The sequence below is a fragment of the Drosophila ananassae genome, chromosome 2L (assembly GCF_017639315.1).
Source record: "Drosophila ananassae strain 14024-0371.13 chromosome 2L, ASM1763931v2, whole genome shotgun sequence".
Lineage (NCBI taxonomy): Eukaryota > Metazoa > Arthropoda > Insecta > Diptera > Drosophilidae > Drosophila > Drosophila ananassae.
Window position 1 is genome coordinate 28159301 of NC_057927.1, and position 13423 is coordinate 28172723.

The following is a 13423-nucleotide window of genomic DNA, read 5'->3' on the forward strand; positions in this document are numbered from 1 at the left end:
ATGAACCTGCTACCAAGCTCAGTCAGTGAGTTCTTATTGGGCAGTTACAGTACTACAGGTCTGTGTGTATGTGTGTGTCTGGACGAGGTGTACTGAGTGTGGTATGATGTGTTTGGAGCTGGTAATTAGTTAGGAGCACTCACGCTTCCCCCTCCGGTCCGTATGGAGGGTACATGTTCCGGTTCTGCGGCGGATATTGTCCGGGGCCCTGTCCAAACGGCTGACCAGGCGGTCCAGTGGCGTTGTACTGATCGCTAGAACCGTACTGGCCGTAAGCTCCGGGCTGCGACGGATACGGCGAGCCTGAAAAAGGTTACAAAAGAATAATAATTCCGGTAAGTCGACCAACCCGCAAAGGATATAAAAATAACTTGCGAATATTTAATTTTAAATTAAATTAAACGGATAGCTATTGTACACGAGGGTACACATAAGTTAGAAAGTTTAGGAGTCTGCAGCTTCATCGCCAAGCGATGGAGTAAACAAAAACTAACTATTTATCTTAGCAACAGAAGAATTCCGCACTCCGGGTGCAGTGCGTTACCTGCGAGGACTGCCGTCCACAGAGATAGAAGCAAAGATTATTTTATAATTGAATGTTCATTACTATTTAAATCTTATTTAAAAAAAAAAAAACCTAACATGACTGTGGCCAAAGGCCAAAAGAAGCAAAATAAGAAGCTAGAAGTCGGTATTAAGTCAGACACAAAATCAAAAGAGTTTTCGAAATGACAACCGAATGCGGCATATCCATAACACCCTCATTTTCCAATAACTGGGAACATAAGTAGCTATTTGGTAAACATCAATCATGCATTTTCAGATATTGTTACTGTTAGATATTAAATGAAGACAGGTTAGTTTTAAAAATTAGGCAGAAGTTAGCAACAGAAGGACGAAAGTGTAAACGTCGGAAGGTGAGAAAAAATCGATGAAAGTAGGCGAAAGAAAGAGATGAGGGAGCAAAATAAAAGATGAGTATACCTGGCGTTCTAGCCACGGGCGATGGGTAGCCGGAGCCACCAGGCGGATAAGGTGCTCCGGCGGCTGGGCGCACATGCTGCTGCTGCGGCTGCGGCGACGGCGGCACCTGACCAGGCCCATGCTGCTGTGGTGCTGGTGGTGCTGGCCCACCGCCCACCACCGGTGGTGGTTGCTGCCCTGGCTGTTGCCCCGGCTGTTGCTGCTGTGGCGGAGGTGGTCCCAGACCCGGGTGCTGGGGATGGTGTGGGTGCTGTTGTTGTTGCTGCTGTGGCGGTGCGTGCGGTGAATGGGGCGGTGGTGGTGGTTGGCCCCCGCCGACAGCAGAAACAGCCCCAGCTACAGCACCGGGAGCAGCAGCAGGACCGCCACCTGGGCCGGAATCCTCGAAAGGATTGCTAACGCTTATGTTATCGCCTGCGGCAACAGCGGAGGCGGCGCCTGAAGGGCGGGCAAGCGGCGATTAAGATGGTTTGGATTGGATGAATCGAAATGAATGAGTCAATGAGTTACGCAAATGAATTTTTTCGATGTTGTTTTTGGTGGTTTGTTGATTTTGTTGGTGGAGATACATGGAAGCATCGTTGTGGTGATGGTGGTTGAGGTTGTGGTTGTGGTTGTGGTGGTGGTGGAGTTATATAGTTTAGTAGTGCGCCCACACAAACGTAATAAAACATAAAAATGAATAAACAAAATGTACACATAAAATTATTTATGATAATTCAACGTAAAATGTAAAATGGTTAGATATTCACACACAAATTGGAAGGATAGGCAGAGAGCACATGGTCTATAGAGTAGTAATTTTGGGTTAATAGAAATGAAAGACACACGAACACAAAATGGTTACAAGAAAGTAAAACTAAAGCTCTTTGTCAGAGTGGCCATCGTCCCTTCTGGATCTCTTATTAGTACAGTCCAGATGCTACTACTCGGTTACTACGAAAAGGAACGATCTGATGCCACTCTGGGAAAAGATAGATATAAAAAGACGAGGTTGCAACTAACTCTTACCAGGATGAGGTGTTTGCGGGTTACTTTGAGAGGGCGGCCGCTGCATCTGGCCCGCGGCCGCATAATCCGGCTGAGGACCGCTGGCACCCGGGTAAGGACTGCCACCTGGATAGCCGGGGTACCCATCGATTGCCGCATTGGGAGCTGAGCCTGGCGGGGCTGGGAACGAGTCCTGCGAGTTCGACGAGCCTGTGGAATTCGTGGTTCCCGCATCCAAATGGCCACCACCGGTTGGTCGTAAACGGTTTGGAGAATCGTTTTTTGTTTCGATGCCATTGTTAATGTGGATCGGGGATGACGTGGTGGATATTCATGACATCGTTTAGGACAGTTTTCGTAACAATGGAAGAAAAAATAAACGAAAAGAGGGTTCAAATTAAGCATCGGAAGTAAAAATAAGCTGAGCACAAATGAAGTGCGGGCTAGGAATAATGTCTCTAGGCCAGGAATTATGTCCCTTATTCCTAGCCCGCCGTGCACCCGTAGACACTTACCTGGCGAGGGAACCGACGCTGCTTTGGCTGTTTTCTTCTTGCTGCCCGCCTCCACCTGCTGAATAATAGGGCCCGGATCAATGTCGCCGCGGTCGAAGTGACACTCGAAGGTCAGTAGGTTCTTGGTGTAGTGCTTGCGCAGGGTATACGCCGCACTGCTGCTCGCTCCAATGCCCAGGAGCCCGGCAATATCCTTCCATGTCTTGCTCTTAGTCACCTGACCGGACGAGAGGAAGATCAGATGTTAGCAACAATTGGCGGCTTTCAGTTTTAAAAGTTCATGACAAAGTGTCGATCGAAAAAGTTTATCAAAAAGGTAGCGAGCACAAAACAGGTGTTGTGTGGATGCATTAGGAAAGTGGAACAGCCAAAAAGTTAGATGGATAATTTGGGTGGAGTAAGGAGTAGGGGGTTGGATTTGGGAACTACAATAGGATTATGTTAGTTTTTGAACTTAAACCAATCATTCGAAAAAACCGAAAATTTACGAAGTAAAAACAACTAAACTTTTAACTTGAAACTATAAGTTGAAGCTGATAGTACATTCGAGCATAAAAAGATGATTTAAATGTGGATGCAAGAACCGCAAAGTGGACAACTAGTAAACTCGGCCATTAGAAGGGCCGATTTAAGACCCAAATGAGTAATTGTGTTTGAAATCATAACCGAAAAAGGCGTGTAGCCAACTGGCCATTGCACTAATTGAATGTAGGGAAACTACTGAGTATAAAAAAAGAAATCTGACGGCATGCCTGGTGGATATTATTCTAGCAAGATCTAAATCGTTTAAGACTAAATCAAGTTGTGCCCGGATTCGGCTTAGAGCATGCTGTCTAGGGGAAAACCGAGGCTGTACAACGAGTTCGATTGCTGTTTCCTAAGGAAAGCCTGCCCGTGGTTAGCTAAGCAACAGGATGCAGCTACGATTGGGGCACATTGTTCGGATCGGAGCGGATCGGATCGGTTCGGTTCGGCTGGTACTGGGTCAAAAGGTGGGCAGCTTTACTTTTGGTTTGCTGTTTACGGTAGCCGAATCGAGAGACTGGGTTTGATTTTATGTATTTATGTGAACATAGATCTTTGGTTTGGTTTTGGCAATTGTTAACTACATTGGTGGTGTGTTGGTTTGGTTGGTTGATTTGATTTGGTTTGGTTTGCTAGTAAATCTAAAAAGAAGTTAGTAAAAGGAGTTACTACGGCACCTTGCATACCTCGACGAATCCGCCACGTTCTTTTACATAAATATATAACCTATATAAATCGAGTGGCTGTTTTGAGATGGTGGGGCAGGCGGTAATCGGAGTCCGCCGCTCCTCCATGAACGCCCGCAGCTTGTCCAGCCAGCCGCGCCGGTCCGGATTGTCGTCCATCTCGTAGAGCTTGCACAGCGAGTCCGACTTCTTGGTCGTGGTGATAGTGCTACGGAACGGCTCCTGTTGCACCGGAACATGGTTGAAAACCTGCTGCAGAAAAGTCAGTCACTTATTGATGTTTATGTTTAATTTAAACATTTTCACTACTTACCGGGCTGCCAGCTGGGCGCGGCCAACTCGGCGGCGAGCTTATGTCGTACTCCTCGACGGGCCCACCGCTTCCCGGATGCATCACAACCGGATGGGGCGATGTGCTTGGCGGAGGTAAGTGACTATAGGGATCGTTCTTGCGCGACTTTGGTGTGGTGCATTGAGGATCTTCGCCGGATGCTGTGCCAAATGGAATACGTTATTAGTACCTACTTGATTTATTTCACACACGATCCACTTACCCGCTGATGCATTCGAAAGCGTGCTCTGTTGGCTGACTTCGTCCATTGGGGTGCCATCTGGTCCGGTGGTAACCACCGCTGTGACCGCATGCATTCCAGCGGCACCCGTTGGACCAGACGAACTGATACCGTTATCCTGGGATATATGCTCCGGGCCGCTGCCTTCCGGACCACCGCCGGTGGTCTGCCCTTGTCCCTGCCCCTGACCCTGTAGCATCTGCGACTGAGGCGGCGTGCTGGTAGGTGGGCCCATACTAGTTGGCCCGTGTGGAGGGCCCATGTGATGAGGTGGTCCCATCGGCATGCCGGGATGCATTCCCGTCGGACCGTTTCCGTATCCTTGAGGTCCCTGTGGCGGCGTTGGACTACCTCCGTAGCCGCCTTTGTGCTGTAAATGCTGCTTCAAATAGTTCAGTGGCCGTGGCGAGCCGCTTCCTTGCGGTGGAGGAGGTCCGCCCACAACTGGTGGCGGTGGAGTTCCTTTTCCCTGCACATGGTTACCCATTTGTGCATTTCCGGGAGCTCCGCCGGGCACAGGTTGCTGGGGTGAGGGCGGAACCCATTGGTACGGCGGATACTGCCCACTGTGGTTGGGCATGGGTCGACCTTGGTAACCTCCGGCCTGGGTACCCGACGGCATGCTGTTGGCCCCACCAGCTCCTGCCTGGCTCGTGGGCGGCGGCGGAGGTCCGGTGGCATAGGCGCCAGGCGGATACTGAGCTCGTGGCGGATAGTTGCCTAAAATAAAATTAAAATTTTTTATTTTCGATAAGCACAAAGGGAGAGTTTAAAAAATCCAAGACTTTCACATCTACATCACTAATCTATCCGAAAAATTATAATAGAAACTATCTTGCCTGGTGGATATTGCTGTGGCTGCTGCGGCGGATAGCCTTGACCACCGGGACTCTGCCCAGGGCCTCCCATTTTGTAGCCGCCGTGCATATGTGGCGGCATTGGGTAGCCTCCTCCCGTGGCTCCCTGCGGCGGAGGAGGGGGCGTGGCCATGTTGTTGACACTCTGATTCGGCGGTGGACCCGGCGGCGGCGTCTGCTGCGGGGAATTGCTCGCCGACGAGGCCGAGTTCGATGCCTGTTGCTGCTGAGATTGCTGCTGCTGAGGTGGGACTCCTGGCATTCCGGGGTGCGGTGGCATCGGTGGCGGACCACCCGCACCTACTGGCGGCTGCTGCATGGGACCGCCGCCACTCGACTGGTTGCTCGCCGGACGAGAGATCGGATGATTTTGGGCTACAGGGGAAGAAGGGAGATTAGCACAGCTGCCAATAGTGCGATAAGGTAGGCTACTTACCAACTGCTGGGGACATGGAACGTGAGCCGGAGGATCCGGTGGGCGAGGGCGTTGGTCGCATCACTTGCTGGGGGTTGGGGGTGCCGGGGGGACCGGAGCCCATGCCACTGTGCGCCCCGCCGCTGGAGCTGTCGTTGCTGTTCTGTCCAATTAGCTCCTGAAATGGAAAAGAAGGCCGGAACCAGTTCCGTTATGAGAGTGCACTCAATCAACTAGATGTGGGGACAGCAAATGCCGGCCGGCAGGTGGCACTTTCATGTTGTTTTTATTTATTTAAATGAAAGTGATAGCGACTATGAGTTGGCGAAGCGGCAACAGCAATTAGGCAACTGCCTGCTCGCCATCAGGCACAGATATGTACATGCGGCATAAGCATATGATTGAGGCTTTAATCCGCCGCAAGCACATTCGTGGCTATCAGATGTTTTGGGGGTGCCTGGATGCACTCCCGCATTCCATCCTCCTGCTGCCCCCCGCCCCGGGACCGACCTTTTCTGACATTGCCGAAGGAATTTCGATCCCTGTAGCTGGATGGGTCGTCAGCTCGAATCACCCCGTCCTCTCGCTCAGCTCGCAATTATAACCCGGTCGGGAGGGAGGGGTGGAATTCATAAACGCCAACCCGCTCGAACAATAACAACTCTTGGAACAGTTTTCAGCACCAGAAACTCGGTGCGATGCGACACGACTTTAACTTTTTGCCGCCTATAACTTATAAGAAAATCAAGAAAAAGCTCAACACAAACAGGCACACACAGTCAGCAGTCAGCAGTCGGCATTCGGCACATCGACATCCACACACAGAAAGCGGCAACAACACCAGCACCAGCAGACGTGCACATAAAGCTTAAGTCGACAGCAATTCGAAACGCACACACACACCGCGATGGTAAAAACCCCAGCGGAGAGAGAGCCCCACGCAAAGGGCGCACCCAAAGGGGGTTCCTAAAGGTGAACGGAAGTCCCCCATGGCACATTGAGTTGGGAAATAAATATTAGCTGCCAATAGCTGAAATATAACATCTGCAAAGGAGAAATTGTTTTTACTCATTCGGAAAAAGATACACATAAGTATCTGCTGCTCCATGGGCGAAAGTAACATAAAAGTTTATCTTTAGCCCCCTTTAGCCGCTACGCCACTGAGGAGCCACAACGGCAGCAGCAAGAAATACAACGAACAACGAGCGCTGTTCGCTTTGGTATCTGAGAAATTAAGTGAAGTGAAATGAAATGTACGACGACGAACTGACGGCACAAGGCAGCGGCTGGGCTGGCAGCAAGTCGGGGAACGGGATGTGGGATGCGGGATGGCGGGGCGGTGTGGGGCACAAAAGCTATGTGGAACGAACCAACGACGACGACGACTAACGAACCAGCCGACGCTCGTCGGACGGCTGCAACTTGAAGCGCTCAAAGGGAGGCAAGCTACAGAGGCAGAGGCCGAGCCATAAACAGAGTCGATGTGGAAGGGGGAGGGTGGCAACGGGCAACGGGCAACGGGCAACGGGCTACGGGCAACCCGGGGAACGGGCAAGTGGCTCTGCTGTGCTGTGCTGTGCTGTGCTGTGCTGTGGTAGTTATGGCGCGCTCGGAACGAACAGCAAAGGCAAAAACGACGGCGAACGTACGATGACAAAGACGTAGATAAGGAACAGAAACATGCACACACTCAGATACACACCCATACTGGCACTGGCTGGCACTCTGAACGTTGGAATATAATAAAATGAAATAAGCAACGGCGTCGCTCGCTGCTGGCTGCCAGGCAAGACCGGGCCATTCGTATTTGCAAACAGGAGGGGGGCGCAATGAGGGGTTTTGGCGAGGGGTGTGGAGTGGGCTCTGCGCAAGAGGGACGGGGGCCAAGGGCGGCATACACTTGAGTTGCGAGACGATGACGAGAATAGCAAGCAAGCAAGCAGGCAGAGGCAGAAGCAAAAGCAGAGCTAAAGGCCAGGCCGGATAGAATGCTTTGTGCGCCAGGGGAGCATGGCGGCCCACGTTTGTAGTTAAGTATGCGTATCTGTATCTGTATCTGTATCTGGCGAGTGTGTGTGCTTGCGTTCGGTTCGCTTGTGGTCGCGTAGAAAAATTACTTGGAAAGAAAAACAAGCGCTGCGAGAACAACAACAATGAAATCATTTATAACGAAAATAATGCGAAGCAAACACAAGACCAAAAAGTCAACAAATAAAAAACAGAGTTCGCACTCGAGGTCCGAAAAGGGAAAAGCCGCCCGCCCGCACACCATTTCCCAAGCTCATCCCCATCCCGATCCCCATGCCCATTCCCATTCCCATCCATTATCCAATAACCGTCTTCCGTCCAATAAAGTTTTCGGAAAGATTTGCGCGCCAAAAAGTGAAACAAGCAAAAAGAAAGAGTTGAACTCGATTTTTGGGCCCGATTTCGGAGAAGGGGACTGGACTGCCTGCCCTTGGACCCCACTTGAAAAACTCATCATCTCTCGGTCCGGGGCCTGGGTTCTGGGGTTCTCGGTCTCAAGATGCGATGATGATTTAGCAGCATTGGCCGCAGGTTCGACTTTTGGCTCTCCGAGGCGCACTTCACCGCTTTTTATGCAGTGTCATATGCGAACGGACGTTCATTTGAATAAAGAATATGCCATGCAGATGTACATACGTCCGTCCTCGAGTCTGTGTCTGTGAGTGGGTATGTTTATGTCTGGCTGTCGGCTGTTGGCTGTTGGCTGTCAGCTGCTGCCGGTGGTTCTCCGCCGGCACTATGCCGGGCTTGGACGGTGGGACCTTTGTGGCTTATCACCTTAAAACCTTTAGCGATGAATGTGGCAAGCAACGACCAAAGTCCCAGCACAGGCAGGCATACATGCGCTTGTTATGCGGCATGCGAAAAGATAAAAATAAAGGAGAGGAGTTGAGAAACACAAAGGAGCGGCACACACGAACCCCGAAGAGGCAGCGAATTCGTAAACACAGTAATGAAAAAAGAAAAAATAATAAACACAGAGATATCATAAAAATGAAAACACGGAATGGGCCGCGGAGTGGGCTCTGGATACCTTTGCCGAACGTTCAATTCCTCAGATACTCAAACGCTGTGGTACCTCGAACAATTACGATAAGGTTGCAGTTCCAACTTGAAATCAACATAAAGCAAAATTTGGCGCAACTTCATGTTAGTGTTCTTCAACACTATGGAAGTGGAGACCTCTCTGCCAGGATTTTAATTAGTTTTCTTTACGACTCACGGTCATTAAAGTTCTCTTTTCCGTTGCCAACGACCATTCAGAATTATAATACCCACTGCAAGTGTATAAAAACCACAAGCTGCAGATTCGAGAATGCGAAACGAAAAATAGTTCACCACATCCCGCATGGTCCTGGCTGGCAATTTCGAATCGGGGGGTTTGGGTTTAGCCTCCGACCGAGCGAGGAAGAAAGGAGCACAGCTGAGCGACTGGCAGGCAGGCAGTCGCTCATTAGATTTGCTCAGAGTGTGGGTGAGACCCAAGTGTCTGAGTCTCCTCTGAACCCGGATCGGAATCAGAGTCTGAATGCAAGCGTTCGGGAACGCAGTGCCTCGAGGCGAGTGAGCGAGTGAGCATGGAGTGAATGGCACAATGGAGCCCAGTCTGACAACAGCACGCAAATGAATAAGCAGTAAAGCCTCTGCAAATGGGACTCTCACTTGTGGAATCATACGAAACAGTCGAAATATTATATCCGAATATGAATTCGACACAAGGAGTAGCATTTAAAGAGCAGCTTCTTGCCCCTAATGTGGGCTACACATAGAGTAAGCCTAACAAACATTTTTGTGCGACCCGTTCGACTTTGCGAAGCTGGACTGTATGCCAGAACTGACATTCTACTCGAAAAGTCGTATGCCAGCGACCGGCAGTGGCAATCGCCATGAATCTGCTCGACTCGGTTAGGTTGGCTGGGCTTCGTTCGTTTTGCCAGCAAAGCAGTCTCTGGAGCTCCCCGCCGCCCCCCACCGCCCTGCCCCGACCACTTACAACATGGCACAACTAACAGCCCACCGACTGGCTGACTGGCACTCCGACAGCCAGACGGTCCGACACTGCCAGCCGTAAGAGCACAAACAACAGCCAGCCCGCCAGCCAGGCAGTCAGGCAGTCAGCCACTCGTAGAGCTCAGACAAATGTCCCGTGAATCGCATCGCATGGCATCGCACATTGGGCTCCAACCAAAGACAGAGTCGGAGAAGAGCCCGAACGAGCCCGAGCCCGAGCCAGAGCCAGAGCCAGAACCGGCAAAAGCAAAGGCAATGGGCAACTGCCAGAGCTCCGCTCGAGACCGATCCAATCCAATCCGACCCGGCCCAGCTCGACTCGTTCGTGGCGTGTATCCAAACGAGTGAACTGAAAAACAAGCGCACACCAACACCACGTAATATATATTTTATAAATATGTATGCATGGAAGCGAACCATCCTACAGAGGGAAAAATTAGTGGGTGACAAATTAGTTGGGGGAAATACGAAAGTAATGAGAAATACTTGTAGGGATTACAGCAAAATAACATGACAAATTTTAAAGGGTAGGTATAGGGAAGATTAATTTGCTTTTTAGTGACAGGGGCACCGTCTTTTCTCTCCGTGCAAGAGCCACAACTGAAATGAATGTTCGTTCTTTTATTTTCCCTTGTTTTTGCCTTTTTTCTGGCTGCGCCTGTTAAAATGAAAAACGATGATGATGCCGCCGTCGCTGCCAACAACAACAAGGGCCCGCGGTGCTGCAGAGCCCCAATGAGTGGAGCACTAAAATCCCAGTAACAACGGACGGAGAAAAACCGGCAAAATTGTTCATTGGCAGTTGGCAGGCCAGCAGACAGACAGACAGACAGCTCTGGGGGCTTTGGGTCGGTCTCTCGTATTCGAATTTCGAATCCAGGCCCCGAACACCCCAAGCCCTGGCCCCAACTGCGGCTAGCACCACAATTTTTGGCAGCTCCAACTGAATGCAGCCGTTGCAAGCTTCAGATGCTGATAGGCTCACGGAGATAGTCACGGCAATTGCCCACGGAGAATATGACGCAGAACAATCTTGAAGTAAGTTCCTGAAGTGGGCCATAATGATGGGTATCGGCGTACGGATGGAGATGCCTGTTTGGAAGGCAATGGAGCTGTCACTGGAATGGCATTAAGCGCAATGTGCAGGTGTGTTTTTATTTGCGTTTGCGTTGATGCAACGATTGGGGCAGCCGGAATGTGCAATATTTACCGCAGCAAGCCATTAGGAGCGAATGCTACTGCGGCCACTGCAGTTGATTTTTGTTCTGCAACACAGGACACGCACACTGCGAACTGAAAGCAGCTTACGGAACTTAATATGAAATCGAGCAGCTTAAGTAACAATGCGAGTGGCTCCTCCGCGCTGGGTCGGATTAAAGTGGCCATTGGCTGTTGGCAGTTGGCTGCTGGCAGTTGGCCGGTGCTGATTGCAGTTTTCGTTAGCTTACTGAATTTTTTTCGGCTGACAAAGCACTCAATTATGGCGGAGAGTTAAACGGTTGGCTAGTTTTGATCGAGTGATTGGAGGGCGGTTTTTGGTTTAAAAAGTTAAAGGTATTCCTCCTAACTTGGCCAACACGCACAGCCACTTCTCCCCAGAGGGCCAGCCGAAAGGACTTCAAAAAGGGCCTGCTTTGACGATTCGGGCCCCAGAATACTTGTAAGAGAACTCATATAAAATGTAAACAACCCGCTAAACAACGTCGGCGACAAGGAGATGGAGAACCAGAACAAGAACAAGAACAACAATGACCTTGGCATTGACCCAAATATACGGCAACAGACGCTTTGTGTGCGATCTTGAGTGTTGTCATGCTGGCAGTGTGTTGGTGCATGTGTATGCGGTGCCACATACCAAATAAAAAGGGAATGGGGCAAAAATAAAAAGCCAAAATACGAAATACGAAATAAAGAAATGGTATGGGGCACGGGAGGATTGTCGGCAGGGCAGGGGTGGCTGAACAAGGCAGGGGAGCCGCCTCGGCCTGGGCCGCCGCGGACAAGCTGAATGAATAAAAATGGGGTACACAGCAAGTGCACACATCCGCAGGCACAGCCACTTGCCAGACACGGCCATGGTAACCCACCGGCGTTGTCCAGAACTTCGAGGATTGATGGGCCAGACCCTGATTGCCTTTCCCTCATCGGAATGGGATAATATTAGTCGGATTTTTGGCACTTAAGCTAATGCTACAATCGCAGATACATTCTTTCAAAACATAGATACATCGCATTCTTTTAAAACGCACACACATACATCCATTCAATATTCCGATGCATATCGAAGAAGACGGGAAGCGGGAAAAGGGGGAAAGGGAAAAGACTGCCGGCAAAGCGAAAAATAAATCAAAATACAAAAGGAGAGAATGGCATGCCGCGGCAAGAAATAGTAATCAAAACAAAATAAAAATCATTAAAATTCATAAAAACAAATCCAGACAGCCGCGCCAGCAACAACGATAAGGCCAAAAGCAATTTGGAAGGCGGGCGAGGGGTGGCCAGGGATCGGGATGCGATAGCGGTTCAAGTTCGGCCGATAGACATGTGCATGTAAAAAAAGAAGGGAAAACTCGACAAAAAAAAACCATTCAAAGCACCAAGAGCGCGGCAGTGGGAATGGGCGGGGAAGGGTCGGAAAGGAGAGCCATCCCATCCGAAAAATGAATCTGAGAGCAAATACGGGTGCGAATGGCAGTGCCACGGCCAGGCATAAACATTTGACCCGAACCACTTTTGTAGACTGCCTGCCTTGTTGCCGGCTGGTTGCGTAAGGTGCAGAAACAGCGGGGATGACGGGGTGCAGGGTGTACAGGTGAGTGAAACGCAGGCAGGCAGAGTGCGCCGCCGACGACGACGACGTAAACGTATGTGTGACGTCACGAGTCAAGTTCACGTGCTGTTCACGCAGCAGAAGCACAGTTTATTGACCCACTTTCGATGTGTATTATCTAGAAAAGCGGCCAACCCGAGTCAACCGGGCCGGGTGCTGGGGATGGGGCCCGAGTGGGGGCAGCCCAATGAGTGTGCAAATAGCAAATGTGCTTGTCAACATCGGGAAGATATCAATACACCATTCCGGAGCTAAAACGGCCGAGGAAATCGGGCCGATCAGGGCTCTCAGGAGTTGGCCAGGTCACGGTGGACTCTTCAATTAGTACTAACCTGGTGGGGCGAAGGCGACGCCTGGGAGGGCTGTGGAGACGGACTGGGCGCATGGCCCGGACTGCTGCTAGGTGGCGGCCCGCCGACGACGGCGTGAGGTGGCGGTGGAGGCTGTTGCTGCTGCATCGGCGGCACATGGTGCGGAGAAGCGGGCGGCAAGGGGTGTCCGGGGCCGGGGCTAGGAGAGGAGCCACCTGGCCAAGGCCGATTGGGCTCAGGATACTGTAAAGAAATCAATGTTTAGGACTCAAGAGCTCCTCTAACTCAAGAGAAAGGCTGGCCGCTAACCTGATGCGTCGAGTAGGCAGTTCGATGGTTGGGCCCGGTCGCTGGGAGGCCCGGCGGAGTCGGATAGCGTTGCGGGTACGGCGAATATTGAGATGTTGGCGGTGTGTTCTGCTGGGGCGGCTGCTGACCCGCACCAGGCGGTGGTCCGCCCGGCACAGGGCCGCCGGGCTGCTGTCCCGCCTGCTGTGGCTGCTGCTGCTGCTGTTGTTGCTGCTGTTGCTGTTGTTGCTGCTGCGGCGAACTAGGATAGGAACCTGAATTTTGACCATGGGCTGGCGGATAGGGTGACTGACCCCTGGAAGTATTTGTCTGTGAAGGATAAGACCGATTAAAATCAATAGTATCGCAATGCAGGCCTAGTCTACGAGAGTCCTTCGGATTAGAGGCAGAT

At 51.0% G+C, this 13423-nt stretch overlaps 1 protein-coding gene across 14 annotated transcripts in view; it reads right to left on the reverse strand.

Moving 5' to 3' along the window:
- Positions 1-13423, reverse strand: part of LOC6505787 (trithorax group protein osa) — a 28281-nt gene that overhangs the window by 6084 nt on the left and 8774 nt on the right. For 4 of the 14 annotated variants that reach the window (XM_032449692.2, XM_014905304.3, XM_032449693.2 and 1 more), the window contains exons 3-13: positions 13033-13341; positions 12745-12966; positions 5566-5722; positions 5112-5504; positions 4255-4992; positions 4014-4192; positions 3692-3952; positions 2491-2706; positions 1996-2224; positions 985-1422; positions 144-303 (exon numbers count right to left, since the gene is read on the reverse strand). In XM_032449692.2, the coding sequence (XP_032305583.1) occupies positions 144-303; positions 985-1422; positions 1996-2224; positions 2491-2706; positions 3692-3952; positions 4014-4192; positions 4255-4992; positions 5112-5504; positions 5566-5722; positions 12745-12966; positions 13033-13341 (3302 nt within the window). Of the gene's footprint in view, positions 1-143; positions 304-984; positions 1423-1995; positions 2225-2489; positions 2707-3691; positions 3953-4013; positions 4193-4254; positions 4993-5111; positions 5505-5565; positions 5723-6054; positions 6285-7193; positions 7266-12744; positions 12967-13032; positions 13342-13423 lie in introns of those variants that run through there. The other 10 variants (XM_032449697.2, XM_032449695.2, XM_032449696.2 and 7 more) reach the window with 10 other exon arrangements.